We start from the raw sequence: 19,230 nt of genomic DNA on the forward strand, positions 1-19,230 counted from the left end.
TATTGCTATGGCTATTTTCTAGCCAAGTATGAAAGCACACTGCTATGCCAGATGAGATGACGCTGAGTTATGAAAAAAATAAACGTAAAATAAAAAAGGAAATGGCAGACTGTGCCTAATTGAAATCCAACCCCGGGCCCTAATAAATTTTCCCACTTCGGTCTTTGCGATGGATATGTGCGTCACTAAGCGCAAAACACAGTGGTCGCAAGTCTCACTCCAAATTGCTCACAATTTGCTAGTAGATGCACTGCAACAACTACAGCCACCAGCAGATCAACCAGAAATCAAATATATATAACGCTACTGTAGGCGTAAGTAAGCCGTTTGGATTCTCCTATGGCTATTTTCTAGCCAAGTATTAAAGCACACTACTATGCAAGATGAGATGACACTGAGTTATTAAAAAAATAAACGTAAAATAAAAAGAAACTGGCAGACTGTGCCTAATTGAAATCAAACCCCTAATAAATTTTCCCACTTTGGTGTTTGAGGTGGATATGTGTGTCACTAAGAGCTAAACACAACGGTAGCAAGTCCCCCTGCTAATTCCTCACAATATGGTACTAGCTGCACTACTAGTGCCAGCAAGCCCAGCCACAAGCAAATTAAAAAAAAAAAGGATAACGTTATTGTAGCCCTAAGAAGGGCTGTTGTAGAATCACTCCTGCCTAACAGTAAGCTAATAGAACACCCTAACGCTTTCCCTGACCAGCAGCAGCTCTTTCCCTAGCGGCATCCAGACAGAGAATGATCCGAGCAGCGCGGGCAGCGGCTAGTCTATCCCAGGGTCACCTGATCTGGCCAGCCAACCACTGCTATCGACGTGTAAGGGTACCACGTCATGCTGGGTGGAGTGCAGAGTCTCCTGGCTTGTGATTGGCTCTGTTTCTGGCCGCCAAAAAGCTCTTAAATGTATGTAGGAAAATAAATAGTAAATTTTGGTTTCCTTCTTTTTTTTGGGGGTCATTCACCGTACCATAAGAATAACATATCTTTATTCTATGGATCACTACGGTTATGGTGATACCTCATTTATATCGTTTTTTTTAATATTTTTTTTTTACAATTTTACTGAATAAAAACTAATATAGAGAAAATCTAATTTATTTTTATCGCCATCTTTTCGGAGATAAAACGCTAATATTTTTCGGTTGACAGATCTGGTTTAGGGCTTATTTTTTGCTTGTTGAGTTGTTCTTTTCAGTGATGCCATTTTGGCGTACATAACTTTTTTTGATCACTTTTTTAGAACAGTTTTGTGAAGGGATTCAATGAAAAATGTACATTTTTGGCGACTTTTTCGGGTTTTGTTATTACGGCGCTCACCAAGCGGGTCCAATAATGTTACTTAGTTATTGTACAGATTGTTACGGACGCGGCGATGCCAAATATGTGTTGTTTTTTTCTGGTGATTTTGTTTGTTTTTTCTTTATTAGATATGTATAGGGAATGTTTGTGTTTAGGGGAGGAAACTCCGATCGTGGGTACTAGAGACGGGTGCCAGCTGTAACATATAGCTGGCACCCCATGCTTCTGGTACCGGCTCCGCCATGCAGTAATTATTACGTCAAATGGCGGGAAGGGGTTAATAATATGTCGTAGTAGACTCGCCCTCCTTTTGGGGGTAAAACACCTATACGCACCTCCGGCTTCTTCTATCCAACCACGCACCTCCGTCTTCCTTGCGGCTCAGGCCTCCAGTTGCCCAAACTAGATCCATTCTTATCAAGCTGCCACACTTCAGAAAAACTGCAGGAAATGTTTATTAAGGAAAAAAGAATTCATCCATTACCCATTTATCCAGACTTAATTGCAGAATAGAGTTGAATATTAGTTGCTTTCTTAGTTCTTATACTGTCCATGTTTTCTTTTATAGGGATATGGAAAAGCAGATCATTCAGTTACTGCAGAAAAACTAAGAAACATATACCAAGACTATGAAGTGATTTGGTCTGATGATAAAAAATAACATAATAAACTGCTGTGGTCTTTAATGTGTTGGTTTTCTGTTATTACAGGTTCAAATGGTTAATATACAGACATTATTTCATATTTTTGTGGAAATAATTGAAATTTTATATATAAATGATTGCAAATTCCCACATTTACTAAAAGTTTACAGGAAAAGAAAAGTGCCGTATCAACCTATTCTTAACCTGTTGTCACAACTGTTCTTCAGGATCTGAATGATAAGCTTCATACTCACGAGAAACCTTCTGTAGAAAATAATTGTCCCATTGTTTTCAATTGGCTTATTCTTTTTTTTTTTTTTAATTTTTACACGCGTGCATGGGTTTTTCACACCCGTTCAAGCCTATGGAGACTTAAAGACATTTTTTTTTTTTCTGCGTAAAACTTGCACTTCATAGTGATGGTATTGAATATTCCATGCCGTGTACTGGGAAGCGGGGAAATTTGGGGGAAAAACGCATTTGCTGCGTTTTCTTGTGGGTTTGGAATTTACAGCTTTCACTGTTACCAAATTTGTATAGGTTTTATAATGTTTCATACATTTACAAAAATTAAAAACTCGTGTAGAGAATTTTTTATTTTACCATCTTCTGGCGCTAATAACTTTTTTATACTTCGGTGTACAGAGCTTTTTTTGCGACACTTGAAGTTTTCAATGCTACCAGTTTTAGGACTGTAGGACCTTTTAATCACTTTTTGTGTTTTTTTTTTTTTTTCAAAATGGCAAAAAAGTGATATTTTCGACTTTCTGCACTATTTTCCGTTCCAGGTTAAATGCAGTGAAACACAGTTATTACATCTTGATAGAACGGGTATTTTCGGTTGCGGCGATAACTAAAGTGTTTGAGTTCTACTGTTTATTTATATCAGTTCTGGGGAAAGGGGGTAATTTTTGAATTTTTTTTTTTTTTTACTGGGCATCTTCTTTTTTTTTTTTTTTTTTTTTTTTTAACTTTTTTTTTATTTAAAAAAAAAGACTCCTAGCAAAGACTGAACAGAAATGCAGGATAACGTCAGTTTTCGACACATTACACTCTCACATGATCGGCAACGCTAGTGTGAAAGAGGCTTTAATCTCTAGTAATAACAATTTTTAATTCTCAACTCGTCAGTGGATCTGCTCACCTTGGTGAGTTGTGCCCACCCCGCCCCACAAAGTGATCTAGAGGTTTAACCCCTTACCGACATTTGACATAGTATTATGTCACATGCCGGGTGCTGGTGCATGGAGAGGGCTCACGGGCTGAGCCCTCTCCATAGCTGGTAAGTCTTTGCTGCATATTGGAGCAAAGGCTTACCGGTAACACCCGCGATCGGTGCTAGCATCGATTGCGGGTGATAATACGCTGACTGTCACCGGTAAAGGTGCCAACGGCATCTTGGTGAGGATAGTCACTCCCCGTGATGTCATCGGGGAGTGGCGATCCGTCGCCATGATAGTCTTGTTTTAACCCCTTCATTACAATGTGCGATCAGCCATGCTGGCGTAAATGCGTTTTTTCACCAATTTCACTGCATTTGGAATTTTTTTCCGCTTCCCAGTACACGGCATGGAGTTTTAAATACCAACATTTTGAAGTGCAAGAAAATAAGCAGTCACACAGCTCTCTACATGGAAAAATAGAAAAGTTATAGATTTTTTTAAGTTGGGGAGTGAAAAATGAAAACGCAAAACCGAAAAAGGGCATCCGCGGGAAGGGGTTAAAGTATGTTGGTTGCCATGTACGATGGAGATCAAAATTAGAGAACACTTTCACATACCTGCAAGTTAGTGCATCTTTTTTTTTTGTCTCCATTGTGTCTAATTTTCTTCCATTTTGTCTCTGTGAAAATCAATGGCTTTGTGAGGCATCCATTGAAATCATAAAACCACGGATGTGAAAAACAAAGCTAATGTGAAAGAAGTCTTATTGTGTAAATCTGCCACCTGGTGGTAATTTTTCAATTATCTGACATCCTATTAACTGTCAGGATGCAGTCACACGTCGGGTTTAACTCATGCATTTCAAAATGTATTGTAACAGCTGAAGAGAGAACTGTTAACACTTGAGTTTACAAAACACAAATGTTAATGTGTCCGTTAACGGTTGCGTTTTGTAAATGCAAGTGTTAACAGCTGTTTAATTAGGCAAATCTCTCTTCAGCTGTTGCAATGCGTTTTTAAACGCGACGAGTGACCGCACCCTTAGCCTAGCTTTCCTGACTGCAGAAATGGTGTGCCATTCTAAAGTGACTGAAAACTACCGATGTAGGGTTGTCCAGATGAAGGGTGATGACACACACGTTTTTGGTCCGTTAAACGCATCCGTTTTTGACCATTTTTAATTAAGAGAATTGGTAAATGGTCAAGAACTGATGCGTTTTTGAACGGACTGCTTAAAAACGGACCAAAAACTTTTTCAAAACGCCATGTGTGGCATCACCCTCAGATATAGCAAGAAAAGTTGGTTGTTGCAAGTCTATGATGTTGCAACGTGGGAGCCCAAGTGTGTATGGAGGAGATAGGTGCCGGCGCTCATGGATGGACTACTCCAGGAATAATTCCTTTTTAAAAACGTGTTTATTCCAATTTGCAACGCGTTTCGGCCCGGGTACCGGGCCTTCGTCAGGCATAAAACATATGATGCTGGTCGCATCTCTTAAATACTAGTCCGGTAACCGGAAATAGTCATGATGTGGTCAGACAATCATAACATCAAGATCATAGACAAACTGTATACAAAAATGATTAAAATAAATATAGCAGACAATTGGCATATTAAATAGTGACACCTAGTCTTACATGTATAATAAAACTTTAGAGGCACCTTGTCGGTGAAATCTGTAGTACGTGTTCGGTGTAGCGGAATGGCTTCCGGTTTCACCGTGACTTGTCATTTATGTCCGGATGCTAGGCAGCCAGGACGTGCCGGACGCCGAGCTTCCGGTTTTCCGGCTGCTTTCTGGTGTATGATGTAGCGCGTCCAGTCGCTAGGCAACCCTGACGTAGCCTGTCGTGATGTGTCCGCAATCCAGGGATAATACAATCTGTGCATGGCTGTGTGCACTCATGAGCGATCGCCCGCAGCAAGCGGACGCAAAACAGGTGGGACCCTCCTGAGATAAGAGGTAAGTGTTTTAAAAATAAGTATTTAAAAAAAATAAATATTTTTTTTTAAAAGTGAGGGATTATTTTAATAATTAACTGTACTAATTAGTTGTGTTTCGAATGGCTACAATCAAATATGATGTTATAGAAATGGTAATTTTCTATTTTATGTATCTGAATTATATATTAACTGCTTCAGTTTCTGGTCCTTATGGTTATCTAGATCTATAGCTACGTCACTTAAGTTTATATTGTTTCCAGTTTTTCATTTAGACCGTTTGGTGTTAAGGTGTTTAATTTATAGATCCAAAATGCTTCCCTTCTGTTGAGGGTTTTTATCCTATTATGTTGGTGCATAGGAATTTGTTCCAGAGGAGTTACTGTCAGAAAATCAAAAGAACATCCTTTTTCTAATAGCAGATGTTTGGAGAGGCTATGTTTCAAAAAACCCGTCTTTGCCCTGTGTCTGTGTCCATTTAGGCGGACCCGGAGGGATTGTACTGTCCTCCCTACATATTGGAGACCGCATTTGTATCTATCACATAAATAATAAAATCCGAACTGCATGACAACTCTTGTTTGATCATGAATTTCTCACCGGAAGATTTTGATATTAAGACTTTTGCCCCAGCGTTGATGTTGACACAACAGAGGCATTTTGGGTGTCCACATTTACTCACTCCTTTCTGTTTGTTCTTCGTTTTCGGATCTATTTCTACTTTCCTTAATTTACTTGGAGCCACAATATTTTTCATCGTTGTGGACTTCCGAAACGTTATTCCAGGTTTCTCTCCTCATCATGTGTGATCTCCAAATCGAAGAATACAATTTTCTTTTTTTCCAGATTCATGGTGAATTTTAAGCCCCAATCATTTGTATTCAGGAATTGTATGAAGTTCATGGCTTCCGATTCTTCTCCTTGCCATAGAAAAAACAGATCGTCAATATAGCGTTTATAGTATTTGATACAATGTGACCATTCCGACTCAGTTTGAATAAACAGGGACTCGAACCGTCCCATAAACAAGTTCGCTTAACTGGGGGCGGCCCGAGTCCCCATTGCAGTGCCTTTCTTCTGAAGGTACCACTTTTCCTCGAAAGTAAAGGCATTGTGTTCCAAGATAAACCTCAAGCCCTCTATTAAGAAGGCTTTTTGTACATCTGGCATTTTGTTATCTAGGTCGAGATGCCATTTTATGGCCTCAAGACCTTTTTGGTGCGGTATATTTGAATACAATGAAGAAATATCAAGGGTAAGAAACCAGAAGGTACTCTCCCACTTCATGTCTTTGAGACTGGTGGAATCCCGTAAATGAGACTGGTGGAATCCCGTAAAAAAGAGGGTAAGTTGACCACCATTGGTTGTAGGAAGAGGTCAATAAAATGGGATAGAAGGCATGTCAATGAATCGATTCCCGATATAATGGTGCGCCCCGGTGGATTCTTTACATCTTTATGTATTTTGGGAAGGTGGTAAAATATAGGGACAGCAGGATGGCTTATTGTCAGAAAGTTCTTTTCCTTCTAGTTTAAAATCTTCCTTTCCCATACTTGTTTGATGAGAGTATTGTATTCTTCCTGGTGTGCTTTCAAAGGATTTTTCTGGAGGGGATCGTAGAACTCTCTATCTTTCAGAATTTTATAAGCCTCCTTCAGATAATCTATCCGATCCTGAATGACTATGCCTCCCCCTTTGTCCGCTGATCTTATCACGATAGAAGTGTTCTTCTTCAGGGTTTTCAGGGCCATTTTCTCTCCCTTGGTTAGGTTTTTCCCTTCGGTTTGTGAGCATTTTATGGTCTTAAGGTCCTCAGTTATCGATGCTGCAAAGGTCTCCAAATAGTGTCCTTTATGTTGTACGGGATAGAAAGAAGATCTTGTTCTCACTTCTTGGTGTAAATAATTTTCCTCGAATGGGGTTACGTGAGTCTCTCCATCGGGGATTTTTCCTGTAGGGTCTTCTTTGTGTTCTCTCTTTTTTTTAAAAAATATCTTTTGTTGTGTGAGTTTTTTCACAAACAAATTGATGTCTAAAAAGAGACTGAAGTAGTCGGTGGCTTTGCTCGGGCAGTAGTTTAAGCCCTTATTGAGCAAAGCCTCTTCATCAGCATTCAGGGTGTGTTTAGATAAATTGAAAATCTGTATAGTACCGGCGTTTTCTGTCTCGGTCTCTGTTATTATGTTGGAGGTTTTCGTTGGTTTGCTTTTTTTGTTCGTTTTCCGTTTTGAGTGACTTCTTCCCCCTCTGCATCCTCTTGGTCTTCTTTTTTTTCGCTTTTTCTTTTCGGTCGTTGGCGTATTCAGAGGGATGAAATAATTCAAAATGTGTTTTTTTTTCCAATTTGGATATATTTGCTCGGATCTATTGGGGGTTGTTGTGGAGTGGACGGTCGTGTAGGGCCTATCTCTAAAAAAGAGGATTGGGAGTTAGTACTATTAGGGGAGATATTGAGAGGATCTAGATCTATTCCCTTGTTAAAGGAAGATTTTAAACAAGAAGGAAAAGAACTTTCTGACAATAAGCCATCCTGCCGTCCCTATATTTTACCACCTTCCCAAAATACATAAAGATGTAAAGAATCCACCGGGGCGCCCCATTATATCGGGAATCGATTCATTGACATGCCATCTATCCCATTTTATTGACCTCTTCCTACAACCAATGGTGGTCAACTTACCCTCTTTTTTTTTTACGGGATTCCACCAGTCTCAAAAACATGAAGTGGGAGAGTACCTTCTGGTTTCTTACCCTTGATATTTCTTCATTGTATTCAAATATACCGCACCAAAAAGGTCTTGAGGCCATAAAATGGCATCTCGACCTAGATAACAAAATGCCAGATGTACAAAAAGCCTTCTTAATAGAGGGCTTGAGGTTTATCTTGGAACACAATGCCTTTACTTTCGAGGAAAAGTGGTACCTTCAGAAGAAAGGCACTGCAATGGGGACTCGGGCCGCCCCCAGTTAAGCGAACTTGTTTATGGGACGGTTCGAGTCCCTGTTTATTCAAACTGAGTCGGAATAGTCACATTGTATCAAATACTATAAACGCTATATTGACGATCTGTTTTTTCTATGGCAAGGAGAAGAATCGGAAGCCATGAACTTAATACAATTCCTGAATACAAATGATTGGGGCTTAAAATTCACCATGAATCTGGAAAAAAAGAAAATTGTATTCTTCGATTTGGAGATCACACATGATGAGGAGAGAATACTTACTAGAACACATTTTTAAACCAGTGGACACAAATAGTTTCCTAGAATTTGGTAGCGCACACTACCCGAAATGGTTAAAAAATGTGCCTTTTAGCCAATATCATCGCATCCGGAAAAACTGCACCAAAACGGACGATTATAAAGAACAATCCTTGATCTTAAAAAAAACGCTTTACACAGAAAACATATCCAGAAGGGTTAATAAAGCAAGCATATCAGCGAAATTTAAACCGAAAGCAAGAGGAATTCTTGGAACCCCAAATAGACCAGAAGAATGATGAAATAACTACCCAAAAGAGAAACAACCAACCATATGCTGAACTTCATTACCACTTATGATAAGGGTAATAAAGAGATCAGAAAAGTCTTGAACAAACATTGGGAGATCCTCCTGAAGGATCCTATCCTCAGGGAAATCATCCCAAAGAAACCTGGAATAAAGTTTTGGAAGTCCACAACGATCAAAAATATTGTGGCTCCAAGTAAATTAAGGAAAGTAGAAATAGATCCGAAAACGAAGCACAAACAAAGGAGTGAGTAAATGTGGACACCCAAAATGCCTCTGTTGTGTCAACATCAACGCTGGGGCAAAAGTCTTAATATCAAAATCTTCCGGTGAGAAATTCATGATCAAACAAGAGTTGTCATGCAGTTCGGATTTTATTATTTATGTGATAGATACAAATGCGGTCTCCAATATGTAGGGAGGACAGTACAATCCCTCCGGGTCCGCCTAAATGGACACAGACACAGGGCAAAGACGGGTTTTTTGAAACATAGCCTCTCCAAACATCTGCTATTAGAAAAAGGATGTTCTTTTGATTTTCTGACAGTAACTCCTCTGGAACAAATTCCTATGCACCAACATAATAGGATAAAAACCCTCAACAGAAGGGAAGCATTTTGGATCTATAAATTAAACACCTTAACACCAAACGGTCTAAATGAAAAACTGGAAACAATATAAACTTAAGTGACGTAGCTATAGATCTAGATAACCATAAGGACCAGAAACTGAAGCAGTTAATATATAATTCAGATACATAAAATAGAAAATTACCATTTCTAAAACATCATATTTGAAACACAACTAATTAGTACAGTTTAATTATTAAAATAATCCCTCACTTTTAAAAAAAAATATTTATTTATTTTTTTTAAATACTTATTTTTAAAACACTTACCTTTTTTCTCAGGAGGGTCCCACCTGTTTTGCGTCCGCTTGCTGCGGGCGATCGCTCATGAGTGCACACAGCCATGCACAGATTGTATTATCCCTGGATTGCGGACACATCACGACAGGCTACGTCAGGGTTGCCTAGCGACTGGACGCGCTACATCATACACCAGAAAGCAGCCGGAAAACCGGAAGCTCGGCGTCCGGCACGTCCTGGCTGCCTAGCAACCGGACATAAATGACAAGTCACGGTGAAACCGGAAGCCATTCCGCTACACCGAACACGTACTACAGATTTCACCGACAAGGTGCCTCTAAAGTTTTATTATACATGTAAGACTAGGTGTCACTATTTAATATGCCAATTGTCTGCTATATTTATTTTAATCATTTTTGTATACACTGTTTGTCTATGATCTTGATGTTATGATTGTCTGACCACATCATGACTATTTCCGGTTACCGGACTAGTATTTAAGAGATGCGACCAGCATCATATGTTTTATGCCTGACGAAGGCCCGGGCCGGGCCGAAACGCGTTGCAAATTGGAATAAACACATTTTTAAAAAGGAATTATTCCTGGAGTAGTCCATCAATGAGCGCCGGCACCTATCTCCTCCATACACACTTGAGCTCCCACGTTGCATAGACACGGCGTCCTCTGAACGTTTGGAACAGACGGCCGCGAAGAAGGAGAAGCCGACAGCCGCCAAGGACAATCTGATATAGAGCGCTTTAACTAAGCGCTACAAGGTGAGCGCATTTACTTTGTTTCCTTACACCTTATTGGCATCGTACCTACTACACTAGGAGAGCGCTCCTTTTTTTGTCTCCCCCATTCTCTCTCCCCTATATTTGTATCCACCTCGAGGAACAACCACCCCGAGGGGATCCTATAGAGGAACTCCATATCCTGATCGAAGTCTATGATGTTGTAAAGATACAATATTCTACAGATCACAAACACATTTGAGCCCTACAAATAAGTAATTCAAAGCAGTCATATATTTTCTCACTGATTGATGACCGTTCTAACTTCCAGAAAAATTTAATTATGATATGACTGTTCTAGTGTCATGGTGTACCCTGTACAAAAATCCTTTAACCCCTACGTGCACCAGGACGTTATAGTACGTCCGTGCGAAAAGATACTTCCCGGACGGGGACGTTCTATAACAGTGATGGCGAACCTTTTAGAGACCGAGTGCCCAAACTACAACAAAGACCCGCTTATTTATCGCAAAGTGCCAACACAGAAATTCTATTTGTGATTTATACTTCCTTCTCTGTCACAGTTTTCATTGATACCAGCACCCTGAGGACACCAATAAAGCAGAAAATAGTCCCAGGTAGAGCTGTCAATTTAAAATACCACTGTGCACAGCAAGTCCTGCGCTGTCTGGGACTGCAGGAAGATAAATGGAGTCATCTCTGGTGATGGCCTCAGTGCCCACAGAAAGGGCTCTGAGTGCCACCTCTGGCACCAGTGCCATAGGTTCGCCATCGCTGTTCTATAACATCCCACTTCTGGCACCGGCTCACGAATGGAGCCAACACCAGAAGCAGTGGCTAACACTCCCCATCAGAGCTGGCTCCAATCACGAGTGATAACCCCTTACACGCCGTGGTCAAGCGGGGGATCCGATCTTATTCCGGGCATCCCCGAGGTCTGCCGAGTGCCCGGGGCTACCCGATGTTCTTAACAAACAGACCCCTTCCAGGTCTGACTGTAAACTGTCTGCGCATGTGTCAGCATGCTCAGACAGTTTACACTGCTCTACAATGAAAAAGTATTGTAGAGCAGTGTATTGGACCTGAACCAGCGATCAGAGCATCGCTGCTTCAAGTTTGTAGAGGTAAAAAAAAAGTTAAAAACCCTAAAGTTTAGAATAAATAAAAATATAAGCCCATTAAATTTCACTTTCCCATAAAAACACTTAATAAAGTATAAAAACAAACACAAACTCCCCCACCCCCTCATATTTGGTATTGCCGCGTCCGTAACAATCTGTATAATAAAACAGAATCCTTACTGCACCTGCATGGTAAAAGCTGGGGGGGGGGGAATTAAAAAGATGCTCTGAAAAAAGATTTTTAATTAATATTCTTAAAAGTGATTTAAAAAAGTTACTCACTCTCAAATAAGACCACTAAAAAGAACAACTCTTCTCGCAAAAATTAAGCCCTGAACCAAATTTGTCAGCCGAAAAATAAAAAATGCTAAAATTAACAACATTTTTGCCAAATTACTTTTTTTTCAGTAAAAATGGGGTAAAAATATTTTAAAAATCTATATAAATGAAGTATTTTTGTTATTGTGGCGACCCATAGAATAAAAATAATATACTATTTTTATGGTATAATAAACGGGCCAAAAAAAATAAAACCAAAATATATTCCTAAAAATTGATTTCCTCCACCAACAAAGAGTTAATAAAATCTCACCAATTAGCTACAGATACCCCAAAATTATGTACCAGAAAAGTGCATCTCATGTGGCAAAAAATAAACCCCTATAGGTCCATATAAAAAAAGAAAAAAAAATTATACCCTGTACAATTTGACAATGTAAATCTCCTGTGGATGGCGCCTCCTTCGATTCTATGCCTGGCCAGCAAATATTTAATTTTCCACCCAAAATGAGTATATTGTCATTACAATATTACAACTTGTAGACCACACCTCCATTTTGTTTTAACCCCTATAAAAGACCTAAAGCGTTAACAAACTTCTTTAACCCCTTACCGACATGTGATGTAGTATTACGTCACATGCCGGGTCCCAGTGCATGGAGAGGGCTCGCGGGCCGAGCCCTCTCCATAGCCGATAATTCTTTACATATTGCAGCAAAGGCTTACCGGTAACACCCGCGATCGCTGCCGGCACCGATCGCGGGTTTTTTCAGGCTGATTGCCGCTGCCATCTTTCCGAGGATCGGTGCTCCCCGTGACGTCATTGGGGAGCGGCGATCCGTCGCCATGGTAGCCTCGGGTCTCACGAAGACCCGAGAATACTTAGGCCCCTTCCACACTAGCGAGTGTGATGCGATGAACTCGCATCACACTCGCAACGCAAGCTGCCGGGAACGCACGGCCCGAACGCTGCACCGCGGGAGTGAACTGACATGCTGAGTTCACTCCCGCGGTGCAGCGTTCGGGCCGTGCGTTCCCGGCAGCTTGCGTTGCGAGTGTGATGCGAGTTCATCGCATCACACTCGCTAGTGTGGAAGGGGCCTTAGGGTTAACCCATGCATTACAATGTGTGAGGAGTAAAATCCCCATATACAGGCGGTCCCCTACTTAAATAAATAAATTTTATTCTATAAAAAATGATCAAAAGGTCGCAGAGTCCTTAAAATTAATAACATTGTAAACGTCATCAAAATCCGCAAAAAACTACACCACCCACAGCTCCACACAACAAAGTATAAAAAAGTTATTAGCTCCAGAAGATGGCAAAATCCTCAAAAAAAATTGTGTACAGGAGGTTTTAATTTTTTTAAATGTATGAAAACATTATAAAACCTATATAAATTTGGGGCGTACAGTGAAATCCGTAAAATCCAAGCCCAATGTGTTTTTTTTTTTTTACCAATTTCACTGCATTTGGAATTTTTTTCCCGCTTTCCAGTACATGGCATGGAATATTAAATACCAACATTTTGAAGTGTAATTTCTTACGCAGAAAATAAGCAGTCACACAGCTCTGTACATGGAAAAATAAAAAGTTACAGATTTTTGAAGGTGGGGGGTGAAAAATGAAAATGCAAAAACGAAAAAAAGGCTGCGGCATTAAGGGGTTAAACATGCTTTTTCATATGTTGAGGGATGTAGTTTCCATAATGGGGTAATTTACTAGTCCTGCAATTTTTTAGGCCTCTCACAGTCAATTAGAAGTTGATCAGGTCCATTTAAATGTGGGTTTTGGTGATTTTCCCAAAAATCTGAAAAATGGTACCTAATTTCTGAGCATTAACATTCTAGTAAAATATGTGGAATCTTAAAAAATCATGCCGACATAAAGCAGACATTTGGGAAATGTAAGTTATGAGTTTATTTGGGCTCTGTGACTATCTGCATCAAAAGTAGAGAATTGAAAACTTTGAAAATAAAGAATTTTATCAAATTTTTGCCGAATTTTATTTTTTTCATAATTAAACACAAAAGATATCATCCAATTTTTTAAACTAATTTGAATTACAATGTGTCATGAGAAAACAATCTCAAAATCCCCTGGATATCTTATAGCATCCCAAAGCTATAAGCACTTATAGTGACACAGGGCAGATTTGAAAAATGGGACCACGTCCTAAAGGCCAAAATAGGCTGATTCCCAAAGTGGTTAAATTAATGGAGATTACATTATTTCTGATATTTGAAAGTGCTACCGCTTAAAATAATATAACCCGGTAGACAAGAATTTGGCTTCCTACAGTATTTTTCCGACTATAAGGCGCCCTAGAGTATAAGGCGCACCATCTATAAATGCCTGCTAAAACGCTGAGGTTCATATATTAGGCGCACCGGATTATAAGGCGCATCTGATTATAAGGCTGAATGACCAGCAGTTGGCAGACATGTGCACAGTTTAAGGCAGCTGTTGTCTGTAAGTACGGTTTGATGTCTTTGGCGCACCTTTGATGTCTGAGTAAATCAAAGTCCGGAAAATACGGTACTTTGATTGCTAAAAAGGAAACCTAGGTCTGCACCCTCTGAATCAATCAATTATGATGACTCTCCATCCTTAGGGTTTGTAGCAACTCCTTAGAAATTAGCAAGCTGCTTACATAGTATATTTTCAACATAATTATTCTTGTTTTTTCATACTGATATTCTGTACATTACTATTACAGATTACTGATAATCTGTATATTGTGTGGGGGGTATATTGTTTGTTAAGTCTGAGACATGCACCTTTACTTATCTACCAGGATAGAAAAGGTGCTGCCTAATTAATAGCACGGAGTGGCTATCTAATTAGCATCCTTCATATACTTCTGTGGTCAGTTTAACTCAGTGATTTTCAACCTGTGTGCCGCAGCACACTAGTGTGCCGCGACACAAGGTTGAGTGTGCCGCGGGGGAAAGTTCCCCGAACTAAACTGCCCCGGTGTCGAGCTGCTGCCCGCCCCCGCCCCCATACTTACCTCCAAGCCCCGCGTCGGCGATCCGCCCATCTTCTGTAGCTCCTGTACCGCGCGGCCCATGTCACGTGACTGACGCGACCTGACGTCAGGTCGCGTAAGTCACGTGACCAGAGGCGCGCGGTGCAGGAGCTACAGAAGGTGAGCGGATCGCCATTAGGAGTGAAGGTACGTGGAAGAAGACATCAAGGGTAAGTATATAGGGTTATTATTTGTATAGGGAAGGCAGCTAGGGTCTTTTTTTATTAGTAAAGGTAGGCTGGGGCTTTTTATTTGTTAAGGGGGGCCTCTAGGGCCTTTTAATTAGTAAAGGGGGGCCTCTAGGGCCTTTTAATTAGTAAAGGGGGGCCTCTAGGGCCTTTTAATTAGTAAAGGGAGGCCTCTAGGGCCTTTTAATTAGTAAAGGGGGGCCTCTAGGGCCTTTTAATTAGTAAAGGGGGGCCTCTAGGGCCTTTTAATTAGTAAAGGGGGGCCTCTAGGGCCTTTTAATTAGTAAAGGGGGGCCTCTAGGGCCTTTTAATTAGTAAAGGGGGGCCTCTAGGGCCTTTTAATTAGTAAAGGGGGGCCTCTAGGGCCTTTTAATTAGTAAAGGGGGGCCTCTAGGGCCTTTTAATTAGTAAAGGGGGGCCTCTAGGGCCTTTTAATTAGTAAAGGGGGGCCTCTAGGGCCTTTTAATTAGTAAAGGGGGGCCTCTAGGGCCTTTTAATTAGTAAAGGGGGGCCTCTAGGGCCTTTTAATTAGTAAAGGGGGGCCTCTAGGGCCTTTTAACTAGTAAAGGGGGGCCGCTAGGGCCTTTTAACTAGTAAAGAGAGGCCGCTAGGGGCTCTTAATTTGTAAAGGGAGGCCGCTAGGGGCTCTTATTTAGTAAAGGGAGGCCGCTGGGGCCTTTTTATTAGTAAAGGGAGGCAGCTAGGGCCTTTTTATTAGTAAAGGGAGGCAGCTAGGGGCTTTTTATTAGTAAAGGGAGGCCGCTAGGGGCTTTTTATTAGTAAAGGGAGGCCGCCAGGGGCTTTTTATTAGTAAAGGGAGGCAGCTAGGGGCTTTTTATTAGTAAAGGGAGGCCGCTAGGGCCTTTTTATTAGTAAAGGGAGGCCTTTTATGACTGTTTTAGTGTCATTTTGTGCTATTTTGGTTGGTGGTGTGCCCCAGGATTTTCTAAGTATAAAAAGTGTGCCGCGGCTCAAAAAAGGTTGAAAATCACTGGTTTAACTGGTGGTTTGCAGTGAAGGCAGCGGTTTATTGTGGCAAATAATCTATTTTAAGAGCAATCCGAAAAGCAATTGTGCAAACTTTTTGGCGAATGTACATTGTTCCAATGTGTGTGCAGTGTCCAAAGCGGGAGTTAGGATTAACCCCTTTGTGTCTAAGCCATTTTAGACTTTTAGGACCAGGCCTGATTTTTAAAATTTGCCCTGTGTCATTATAGGAGGTTATAACTTAGTGACGCTTTAACTTAACCAGGGGATTTTGAGATTGTTTTACCGTCACACATTGTACTTCAAAGTAATAGAAAAATTTTGATGATATCTTTTGTGTTTAGTTATGAAAAAAATTTAAATTTGGCAAAAATTTCTTAAAATTATTCATTTTCAAAGTTCAAAATTTTCTGCTTTTCAGGCAGATAGTCATAGCACCCAAGTAACTTCATAACTAACATTTCCGCAATGTCTGCTTTATATTGGCATAGAGTTTTATGCATCCTCTCTCTTTTCTAGGTTGTTAGGAGGTTCAGAATTTTGGGTGCAATTTTTCTCATTTTTATGAAAATCGCCAAAACCCTTATTTAGAGGCTCCTTCTCAGCTTTAACTGACTTTGAGAGGCCTAAACAGCAGTAAAACCCCATAAATCATGCCATTTAAGAAATTACACCCCTCAATGTGTTAAAAAAAAACTTTAAGAAGTGTGTTAACCCTTTAGATGCTTCACCGTGGTTAACACAAAATGGAGGTGTAATTTACAAGCTGTAATTTTTTTAGACAATATATTAATTTAAAAAATTAAAAATTAAACTGTTACAAAGTATTAAATGACAAAAAAACTCCACAATTTCTCCCGAGTATGAGGATGCCCCATATGTGGTGGTGACTGCTGTATGGGCACATTGCTGGGCATAGAAGGGAAGGAGCGCCATTCAGAGCAGATATGCAATGTCACATTTTACAGGCTATAAAATGTTTATATTTTGTAATTTGGACATATGGGAGATTATTTTTTTTGTGGATGAGATCCACTTTTCAGGTACATCATTTACGGCAGGGCTCAATAGCCAATAATCAGATTTTATTAACTCTTTCTTAGTGGTGGTTAAAAAAAATCATTAATTCTTGTTTATGGTTTTTAACATTTTTTTGCCGGACGTTTACCTTACCATAAAAATAATGTGTTATCTTTATTCTATGGGTCATCACGATTACGGGGATACCCTATTTATATGGCTTTTTTATGGTTAACTTGTTTTGCAGAACTCATTTTGTGAGAAATTTGCTTGTTTTTATATCGCCATGCAACAATGGGCAGACATTTATATTTTTTTGTTTACAGAGCTGTTTTAGAGCTTTTTTTTGTGGGACAAGCTGTACTTTTTCTTGGTATAATGTCAGGGTAAATGTTACTTTTTGATTACCGTATATACTCGAGTATAAGCCGACCCGAGTATAAGCCGAGGCCCCTAATTTTACCACCAAAAACTGGGAAAACCTATTGACTCGAGTATAAGCCGAGGGTGGGAAATGCATTGGTCACAGACCCCCCCAGTATACAGCCAACCAGCCCCCTATAGTATACAGCCTGCCCCCAGTAGTATACAGCCAGCCCATCTTGCCCCCAGTAGTATACAGCAAGCCCCATGTAGCATACAGCCTGCCCCCGGTAGTATACAGCCTGCCCCCGGTAGTATACAGCCACCTCAGCCTACCCCCGGTAGTATACAGCTTGCCCCAGTAGTATACAGCCTGCCCCGTGTAGTATACAGCCTGCCCCGTGTAGTATACAGCCTGCCCCGTGTAGTATACAGCCACCCCAGCATAAAAAAAATAAATAAACTTATATACTCACCCTCCGTTGGCCCCGATGTGAAGCGCTGCTCCCCCGATGTCCGCGCCGCTTGTCTTCAGGCTTGTGCGCCCGTCTTCCTTCTTCTGCGGGGTGCCGACATTGCTCTCTCCCGGGCCGGCGCCTAGTATGACGCGCCGCTGCTGACGTCATGCTAGGCGCCGCCCGGGGGAAAAACAATGGTGGCGCTCTGCAGAAGAAAGAAGATGGGCGCTGATGCCTGAAGACGAGCCGCGCGGACATCGGGGGAACAGCGCTGCGCATCGGGGCCACCGGAGGGTGAGTATATAAGTTTTTTTTTTTAAAGTAATTTTGACTGACTGACTGACTCGTGTATAAGCAGAGGGGACGTTTTTCAGCACATTTTTTGTGCTGAAAAACTCGGCTTATACACGAGTATATACTGTACTTTTTATGCACTATTTATGAGGTCAGATGTGAAAATTTCATAATTTTGCAAGTTTTTTTTGTGTTTTTTTTTTTTACGCCATTCACAGTACAGGTTCAGTGACAATTCTATTTTATTGTACGGGTTGTAACGGACGTTGTGATGCCCAATATGTTGTGTTTTTTGGTGATTTTCACTTTTTTATGTTTTATTGGATGGGATGGGACTTTTTAATTGCACTTTTTTTAAAAACCTTTTTTTACTGTTTTATTTTGTCCCAGGGTGGGACATGAACAAGTAATCATTTGATCACTTGTTCATTGTAATATACTGCAATACTAATGTATTGCAGCATATTATAGTCAGCCTGCATTCTGCATAGGCTGACAGCTGCACTGTTAGATCGTGCTGTAAGCACAATCCTAATAGGCTTCTAGTGAAGGCAGTCCTGGGGTCCTTATCGGGCCTCAGGGTTGCATGGCACGGAGGGTGCCGATCGTCCCGGCGATTCACCATAGACTTTAGCAGGTAACTGCTGTTTTTGTTTGTGGTACATATCTGTGAATTATTTTCTTCCATATTTTCAATTGTACCCCCCATTAGTGTGATGGACTTCATAAGTGGCAATGCTACACAGTGTCCATCCTGTGCCATGTATGCTTTCCTTGAACAACCGTTCGAGGGAGCATACTGCTGTGTGGGATGTGTGAAAATCTGGAAGCCTAGATTCTAAATGAGCAAATTTCAAGGCTGAGAGCAATTGACAATATGGAGCAAAGTTTGCTGCTCCTGATAGTATTGAAGTGCAGAGTGAGGGGGCAGCTAGTTGGGTAACATGTAGAAGGTGGGTAGAGGGAAGAGTTGGAGGGAATCTAGTCCTGATTTGGTGCACCCCAATAATTTTGCCAAGCTGGCAGATGAGAATATCAGCTATGGGGTAGCAATGCTGCAGAAAGACATGGCCTCTAGCAACTAGGGGACTGTTGCAAGGGCAATGGGAGCACAGACAAGGTCACACAGGTGCTGGTAATGGGTGATTCTATTATTAGGGGAATAGACGGAGCCATTTGTCACAAAGACTGTGTATACTGAACAGTGTGGTGTTTGCCGGGTGCTCGGGTTTGGCATGTTGTGGATCGGGTTGACTGATTACTGGGAGGGACTGGTGAGGAACCAGCGGTCATGGT

The 19,230-nt window shown here is 40.8% G+C and overlaps 1 protein-coding gene across 2 annotated transcripts in view; it reads left to right on the top strand.

The window, feature by feature from the left end:
• The window catches only part of LOC140104726 (14 kDa phosphohistidine phosphatase-like), a 63,700-nt gene that overhangs the window by 27,499 nt on the left and 16,971 nt on the right, over positions 1–19,230 (top strand). The window contains exon 3 of one of the 2 annotated variants that reach the window (XM_072128379.1): positions 1,880–1,997. The exons of the other annotated variant lie outside the window; for it this stretch is intronic. Within the exon in view, the coding sequence (XP_071984480.1) occupies positions 1,880–1,972 (93 nt within the window). The 3' untranslated portion in view covers positions 1,973–1,997. Of the gene's footprint in view, positions 1–1,879; positions 1,998–19,230 lie in introns of those variants that run through there. 2 annotated transcript variants of the gene reach the window in all.

Source organism: Engystomops pustulosus, chromosome 10 (genome assembly GCF_040894005.1).
Source record: "Engystomops pustulosus chromosome 10, aEngPut4.maternal, whole genome shotgun sequence".
NCBI lineage: Eukaryota > Metazoa > Chordata > Amphibia > Anura > Leptodactylidae > Engystomops > Engystomops pustulosus.